Source organism: Neopelma chrysocephalum, unplaced genomic scaffold (assembly GCF_003984885.1).
Source record: "Neopelma chrysocephalum unplaced genomic scaffold, ASM398488v2 Primary Assembly neopelma1_174, whole genome shotgun sequence".
NCBI lineage: Eukaryota > Metazoa > Chordata > Aves > Passeriformes > Pipridae > Neopelma > Neopelma chrysocephalum.
The window spans coordinates 343,868-352,525 of NW_020897836.1; the positions used below are offsets into that span (position 1 = coordinate 343,868).

At 49.4% G+C, this 8,658-nt stretch overlaps 1 protein-coding gene across 1 annotated transcript in view; it reads right to left on the minus strand.

Annotated features, from left to right (window-relative positions):
- EXOC6B (exocyst complex component 6B) overlaps window positions 1–8,658 on the minus strand; it is a 326,193-nt gene that overhangs the window by 186,230 nt on the left and 131,305 nt on the right. Inside the window, exon 7 of the mRNA XM_027701907.1 lies at window positions 245–421. Coding sequence (XP_027557708.1) covers window positions 245–421 — 177 coding nt within the window. The remainder of the gene's footprint in view (window positions 1–244; window positions 422–8,658) is intronic.

Here is an 8,658-nt window from a genome sequence, read left to right on the forward strand (position 1 = left end):
AGACACCACAACCACCTCCAAACAACACCTGAGACACCACAACCACCCCCAGACACCACCTGAGACATCATAACCACCCCCAAATGCCCCCTGAGACACCACAATCACCCCCAAACACACCTTGAGACACCACAACCATCCCCAAGCACCCCCTGAGACACCACAACCACCCCCAGACACCACCTGAGACACCACAACCACCCCCAACCCACCCAGGCCCCCTGAGCTGCTGTTGCACGGTTACCTCTTCGTCCTCGTCCTCATCCTCAACATCCAGGATTCCCGAATCTTGCTCGGACATGGGGCTGGTGTTTTTCACCTCCAGGTCGGAGCTGGCGCAGAATTCCTTCTTGGATTTCTTCCCCCCGCTTATCCTGGGCTGCTGGGACACGATGTTGTCCAGGTTTCTCTGCTGCTGAGCCTAAGGAAAAAAAAAAAAAAAACAAAAAAACCACAACCCATTTCACCTTTTACCACGGTATCCTCACACTTAATTTTGGTTTTTTGGGCAAAAAGGTTCCTGACCTGAAAGAGGCAAAACCCAACGTGCATTTAACGGGATTCAGACCCGGCGTGTTTTTTCCCTGAGCCAGATATTCCAGAGAAACAGAGGGCTCGTTTCAAAACCCTTTCCAGGGGATTATGCAACGATACAAAACAATATTCTGCCTCTTCACAAAATCCAAATGCCATATTGATCTATTTACAGCCCAGATGCAGAAATATTAGCCCACGGGCCATGTGGTGACTGTCACAGGCTGAATTAAAGGACCTACTTAACCGCTGGATTTGTTCCTCTTTTCAACCCGTGTCAGCGCAAAACATTCCACATCTGGACCCCAGAGGTCCCTGAAAGCATTTTTGTGGTACCCCAGGAGAGTTTAATTGCAGTTGCTGATGTACAGAACGAGCTGTAAAAGGTACTGAGCGAAAAAAGCCGGGAGAAGCCCCGGGATCGCGGCAGCGACGCACGCGGAGTCGGAGGGGGGGGATATTCCGGGGTTTTTGGGGGGGTTTGGGGTTTTTTGGCAGCGTGTGACCTGCTGCGTGAAGTCACTTGGTTTCCTCATTGTTATTGAGCACAATATTGATGGGAAAAGGGTTCGGCCCCAGTTGTTCAAGAGTCGGTCAGGAAGTTCGAACTGAAGGGGAAGGACGAGGATCGGGATCAGCACGGGGGATATGAGTGGCACAAGTGCCAAATCCTGGCCAAAATAAAAGGGAAAAGGCCAAGCCAATGGATGTCATGGCTCTGCACACATGGGTTTATGTCCTGGTGTAACCAGAAAACAAACACTCTGCAAACCTGGAATTTACAGGGGTTTATACCCACAGATTTTGAGGATCCCTCCCGTGTTTTTGTAGGAATTTTTGATGTATCAGAGGAAAGGTGTGTGGAAATCAGGGAGTGGTTTGGGTTGGAAGGGACCTGAAAGATCATCTCATTCCAACCCCCTGCCCTGGGCAGGGACACCTTCCACCAGCCCAGGTTGCTCCTGGTCGTTCTGGAATTCTGTGAGGTGGCAAAAGGAGACCATTCCCTGTACCACAGCCCGGATTTTAAAGGAAAAAGGGAAACCACAAACCATATTGGAGATATGTTGTCAGCGACACCAACCACACAGGGAAACCAAAGGAGGATTAAAACAAATGGCAACTATTCAAAATTCCCAATTATTTTTGCCACCTGAGCTGCAGAAAGGAGAAAGATCCATCTGATGTGCAAACCCCCACAATTATTTCCTTTTAAACACTTAAAAAGTCTTAATATGACCCCAAAATAATTTATGAGCAGGTTTTATTCTGCTCAGCCTCGAACTCCCTTTAGAATCCCTCCTGATCACCTGAGTAGTTCCTACACCTCAAGAATATTAAAATATTAAAAGAGACATTAAAGTCCAAGCACAAGAGATCTTATCCCTTGAAAATCCACCGCTGTGGGACGTGAACATGCAGCTGGCTTCACCTTAATTAACAAACATGGCAAATGATGACAAAATTCAACATACAAAGCTGACACTGGACGTGGCTGCACCAGGAATTGCACCAGGAATTGGAGCTAACCCTTAGCAGAGCTATCCCACAGCACAATCTTGACCTCTAGTGGTTGGAAAGCAGCAGGATCCTCGACGTTTCCTGCAAGTGCTCCTACAAGACAAGCACCAGCTGAGCAAGGGGACTCCCAACCAGGCTTATTAAAAAGATCTCCGAAGGGATGAGCCTCCAACAATGGGGATTTTTGCGACAAAAAGCCCCGGGAGAAGGTCTGGGTTGGACGCCGCTGAAGTTACAAAGTTTGCGACCGACGTCAGGACTCGAAGCAACTGGGGGGGGGGGGGGGAGGAAAGTGGGTGTTTTTCGCATTGGAAACCTCCAACTTCAGAGGCACAACTCTATAGAAAGCCGTTGCAACACCCTATAAAGGGAATTAGGACTTCAAAAAAGGGGAGGGAGCCGTTTGGTCCCTCTGAAGCTCACACAACAAAGAGCCGGGGCTCGAGTCCACCCTCAGATACACCCATTTATGACATAAGTTTCCCAACTGAAGCGCAACGAAGTCGTAACCCTGAGCCCACTGTAAATTCCACCCGGAGCGAGCCCGGCGCGCTCATTAAAAAATCCCCAATTTATGTAATCTTTCTTCTTCTTCTTCTAGAAAGGGAAGAAATCAAAGAGTGGGAAAAACGCCGAAGCCTTGGATAAAAACGCCGCGCTCGAAACGGATCATTAACCAGGGCGGAGCTGCAGAGGCGGCCATGGGAGAGGGAAAATTTGGGATAACGAGCTGAGCTCCACTGCCCAAGCCCTCAGCAACTCTCAGGCTGAACACAGAATTCAGCGTCACCAGACGACCTCACAGAACCCCAGAACAGGCTGACTTGGAGGGGACCCACAAGGATCATCGAGTCCAACCTCATGGATATTTTCTGCAAGGTCCCCATCTCTTTTCCAACAAGGAATGTCTTCCCTCAGCTTCATCTCTGATCAGAGGAGGACAACAGTACAGGAGATATCTACTGACCAGGTGGCAATATTAATAATGTTAATAAGATCCAAAGCAAATCTTAATAAGATCTAATAAATTCCGGTTATTTAGAAAACCCCAAAGTCAAGAAAATGTGTCTTTCCAGGCCAGGGAGGTCCATGTGAAATTCAAACACCACCTTTAGATTTTGCACTTTTAATGCGAATAAAACCGAGGTTTATCCAGAGAATTTTGACCTGAATTAAAGTCCAAGGACCAACTGGGAAAACCTAAGAATTCCAGAATGGTTTGGATTGGAAAGGACCTTAAAGATCATCCTGTTCCAACCCCCTGCCATGGGTAGGGACACCTTCCACCAGTCCAGGTTGCTCCAACCTGGCCTTGGACACTTCTAGGGATCCAGGGGCACCCACAGCTTCTCTGCCCAACCTGTGCCAGGGCCTCACCATCCTCTGAATGAAAATAAAGGACAAAAATACACGTCCCAACTCCCAGATATCCACAGGAAGCAGCCAGAGGATGCTCCCAGTAGCACAAAAGTTTCTGCGTCCACCAGGAACAATTTTTACCTTTAGGAACCTTTACCTTTAGGAATTTGGGGGGAGGGAAAAATTACAAATTAGAAGAGATTTTTCCAGGGATTTCTATTTTATAGGGCAACAGAAGTGACTCAGTGGATGTTTGCTCCCTTCCAGCACACCGGGAATGTCACATTCCATAATCCCAGCTCGTGGAGCTGCCGCTCCATCCTACGATGGGCACGGTCCTGAGAGGGTGGGGTGACCCACGACCAAGGTGTGATGCTGGAACAACCCAACCTCCGCTCCAGAAGAACCAGTAATTGCTTTTCCATTACCGGGAGGGCATTTTCCCTGCCCCCCACATTCCCGGCAGGAAACAATCTGGACTCGAAGTGACCTAAAAGTGAGAAATATCGAATTTTCTTTAAAACTTCGGCGGCGTTGGGTGAAGTCACCGAGGTTTCAGTTTCACCCTGAGAGAGAAAGGCAGAGCTGGGGTGAGGCCCAGAGGAAGCAACCACGGAGAAATTGGGGCTTAACAGCCCAGGAACTCCCCTCTCCCTCTCCCCACCCCCCCAGCTCGTTCCCCACACCTTCCCGGCGCAAGAGATTTGACGTCGCGCGTAAAAGGATGAAAAATGACCTGCAGAGGAGGCACATTTGGGGTTTTTAACGTCCTGTTTCACATCAAGGCATCTGTGGGGAGCCCAGTGAGGAGCCACGCTCGAGGGAAACCACATCAAAGCCCGGGTGACACTCCCGACGTGCCCTCTGGAAACAGAGGGACCTGGGGCTAACGGGGGGGAGGCAAAAAGCCTTCAGGGGATTAAAAAAAAAATCAAATTTAAAAAAAAAATCATCAAATAAAAAATCCCCCTTCCCTTTTGGTGTGGTTTACATGAAAGCAAGTGCATTCTTGTGTTATTCTGTCAAATGGCCTCGATCACTCAGGACTATCAATCTCTGGGCTCTGCTTAATGTGACGATAAAATAAAAGGTAAGAACAACCCACCCCCCAAGTCTGTTCGTGGCTAATGTTCCACTGAGCAATGGCACACTGAGTGTTTGGGTCAGGGAGCTCAAGTCCCCCCCCAGGCACAGCTACTTTCTTCATCCACAGCAGGCTGGCAGAGCAGGAACATCCCACACCGCTCTGCCATGGGAGAAATCCCAGGCCCTGGCAGCAGCTCTGCTCCCAGACTGGTTGATGGAAGAAGCAAAGGCAGCTTTTCACCTCCAGGGTCAGGTTTAGGTCAGTGACCGACTTTTGCAGCTGTAACCAGGCCAAGGTTGGCCATTGGGAAGTCCTGGAGAGCTTCTAGGAGACCTTGGAGCAACCTGGTCCAGTGGAAGGTGTCCCTGCCCATGGCAGGGGGTGGAATGAGATGGGCTTAAAGGTCCCTTCCAACCCAAACTATCCAAGATTATGGAACTCATGTCGCCTGTACATCACTCCACCAAGTGCTTTTGGGGTTTTCCCTTCAAGCCTGTCCTACGAGAGTCAAAAATACAAATTCCCAGAGAAGCTGTGGCTGCCCCTGGATCCCTGGAAGTGTCCAAGGACAGGTTGGACGGGATTTGGAGCAACCTGGGCTAGTGGAAGGTGTCCCTGCCCATGGCAGGGGGTTTGGAATGAGATGGTCTTTAAGGTCCCTTCCAACCCAAACCATTCTGTGATTCTAAGTCCTCCACATGAAGGATTTTCCTCAAGATGTCAGGACTCAATCCTGAAATAGTCCTGAATTCCCCACCCACCACAACTCACCCAACCCAACCCAACCAACCGAGCTCACAGACCCAACATTCTGCAGGAGAAACTAAAGGTGCTGCCTTAAAACACCGGTGACAAGTTACATTTGAATGTTTTCTGGCTGAATTTCTCATAGTTGGATTTTTCCAAGGAACTCAGCTGCCTGTGATCAAGGCCCCAAACCTGCCACTTCAATTACACTGGGAATGACACGGAGGAGCAGAGCAGGTCATGGATTCCTCCAGGTCCTGCCTACAGGAGCCAGACCCCCCCTGTAAGGAAAGTTGTTTTACCACCTACACGAGGAACCAACTCTTTTAAAAAAACTCAACCAGTTTTTTAGAGGGTTTTTATAACATCGCCTTGTCTTCCCCGCCGGTGTGGAAATGTGTGAGTGTCTCACCTCCCATCACCTCCACCCACCAAGGAACTGACAATATTTACTCTTGAGAAGAATCTAATTAGCTTTTTCCTGATGAGACACGAGATAAGGCCCCGGAAAAAAGGAGGGTTGATGATTTAAAGGGAGCGTGGCTGCGGCTGGTGGGTGGTTTTGATTAGTTACTGCCACGACTGTTTTACAGACCCCTCTAATGGGCTGAGACACACAACCCTAAAATGTCATTTCCCAATATCCTTAGGAACGGGATAAATATTCCTTAAACAATCTTTGGAAGAAGGAGGGGGGGGGAAAAAAAAAAAAAAAAAAAAAAAAAGAGGGAGGGGGGGGGGGGGGGGGGGGGGAGAAAAAAAAAAGCAAGTTAATAAAAACTGACAGTAGGGCTGGAGCCCGGCCAAGGAGCCATTCCAGAGTTATAAAATCCCCCTCGGATCAGATAAAAGCAGGGATTATTATTGCAAGGTGTAAACTCAACACACTGACACAGCTTCTGGTTTGAGTTTGCCCAAAAAAAAAAAGCCCGTGGCCTGTCAGGATGATAAGGGGCTTGGCCTCTCCTGCTCTCGCCGCGTTAACTGGTTATCAGAGCAAACAATTTGTTGGAGGTTTGTCTGACAAAGTTCACCCTCAGCACAGGAAGCCGGGCCCAACTATGGGATTTTTTTTTTTTAAACTCTATTCCTCATTAAAACAAATAGAAGTGCAGCATTCAGAAGGGTTTTTCTCCCCGGTGCTTTCGTCCCCTAAAATGACTCTTCCGCCTCAGTGTTAAAACCCAGCTCGTGATCCTGATATTCCTAAATGCCAGTTGTGCTCAAATGGAAGGTTTTGGCATCGACTGTGTGATGGGGAACACACAACTCTGCTTTTGCTTTCACCCCGTGGTTTATCCCCATCCCCACACTCCTGCTCCCTTCCCTCACCCACAAGACCAACTCAGCAATATTTGTACCCTCAGAGTTCATTGCAAACTTCGCTCGGTTAATTCGGCATTTTATATAAAAACCTATCAAACCTCAACTAGGTTTTGGGGGAAGCTCCTCAGTACAGCGTTTGGAGATGGGAATGATCAAGACTCTCCTTCCCTGGGAGCTGTAAAAAGGAGTTTATCACGTTAACATTGATAAAAAGACTTGGGCAACCACGTCCTCCGGGCGAGCTGAACAATAAAAGACCAAAAGCCATTTTTTAAGAAGCCCTTTGTGCAGCAAAGTGTTGATTTACACCCCCCTGTGTGATCCAGAGCTGGGCAGCCTTCAAAAGTAGCTCAGCCCTGCGATTACAAAGTTTATTTATCACATTTACACAGAGCGGAGAAGCCGAAAATTAGATAAGTGGCCCGAAAGCAGGAGGAGGACGGGTGTTGTACAAGGTATTTCAAGCACATGAAAGCCCGTGGCCCCCACAACCCCACAGCCCAGGGCTTTGTTTAACCAGTCCCCAGAGCTCTGGGGAGATAAATAGTTTACTATTAAGCAACTGGATGGAGGTTCTTTGATTAGCTTCTCCCGACGATTTTAAAATTCCTTTTCCAGCTGAAAATCCCCTGCCCCGTGCGAGGTTCCAGCCCACGCTCTGATCTCGGGGTGTTTGCTCTCTGCCTCTCCACGAGGCACCCGAGAGGCTCCTCCGAGACAGGATTATGACTCAAAGCCCCAAAGTGGAAACTCCCCCCCGGGTCGGTCCAACCTCTCGTTAGTTCTTAATTGCAACCCAACCAAGGAGCAAAAATGAGGGAGCAGCAGGGAAATCGCGACCAAAACCGGTCACAGGTGAGAGGGTCCGACTCTCACCCTGCCCGCAATGACTCAGGTGCACACAACCGTGCAGGACCAAGCCTTGGCTTACAGAGCTCTCTGAGGCACCAGGGAATCGTAATTATTTTCTGAGGGTTTGTTCCAACACGCTCCCTGACAATCAAGGCATGACAGAGGTAATGGGGTGGGTGGTTTTTTTGGTTTTTGTTTTTTTTTTTTTCCCCATTGAAACTGTTAAAAAAAAAGGCAAAAATCCAGACAGGAGGCTTTGCTTCTCCAGAAACCAAGGAGGAGGGAAGGAAGAAGGGACAGAACTCAGGTTTTGACTTCAGGACACGTTGTCACAGAACTAGAGAACCACACAATTGTAGAATTACAGAATCACAGAGGCAGAGAATCATGGAATGCTTTGGGTTGGAAGGGACCTTAAATCCACCCAGTCCCACCCCCTGCCATGGGCAGGGACACCTTCCACTAGCCCAGGTTGCTTCAAACTGGCCTTGGACACTTCCAGGGATCCAGGGGCAGCCTCAGCTTCTCTGCCCAACCTGTGCCAGGGCCTCCCCACCCTCCCAGGGAGGAATTTTTTCCACTAGACCGGGTTGCTCAGACTGTTGCTCTACTCCTGGTGTTCCCACTAAACATCTCCACAGCGCAGCACTGGAGCTTGGGAGCTCCAAGGAAATGTCCTCCTCCATCTGACAGCAGCCAAAGAGGTCTCCAGCCCCCAGCATCCCTCCCAACACGGGAGTATTCCCACTCCAATAAGCGAGGCCTGCAGGCAGCTCCAGCAAGTGCCGGCACGCCGGCCCTCACCTCTCCCGAAATCCACCCGGGCAACCCTCCAGTGCCTCCCTCCACCTCCAGCCTTGGAACCCTCACACCTATGGTAGTTCAGGGCAGAAAGGAGCCGTGGATTAGATCTCACAAAAGGGTGAAGGTGTGTTGGCCTGCGAAGCCTTTCAGGGTTTGATCCACGGGTAATCCTGGAAAAACAATTCCAGCGTGCTCACGGCTTGGAGCTCCCCCTTCCCGAGCTCTGACACGACACCAGCAGCTCTGAATAGGCTGATTCCAACATTTCCCAATGGTTTGACTCTCATTTTTCCTGTTTAGGGGGTGCAGCCACCTGAAGCTCCTGGTTTTCTAAGGACCACGCTGCCAAATATCCCCATTTTCTGGGCCACGACTTAGAGCAGAGAAAGGACTGTTTCTCCAGCTGGAGGAGCAAACAAGGATTATTG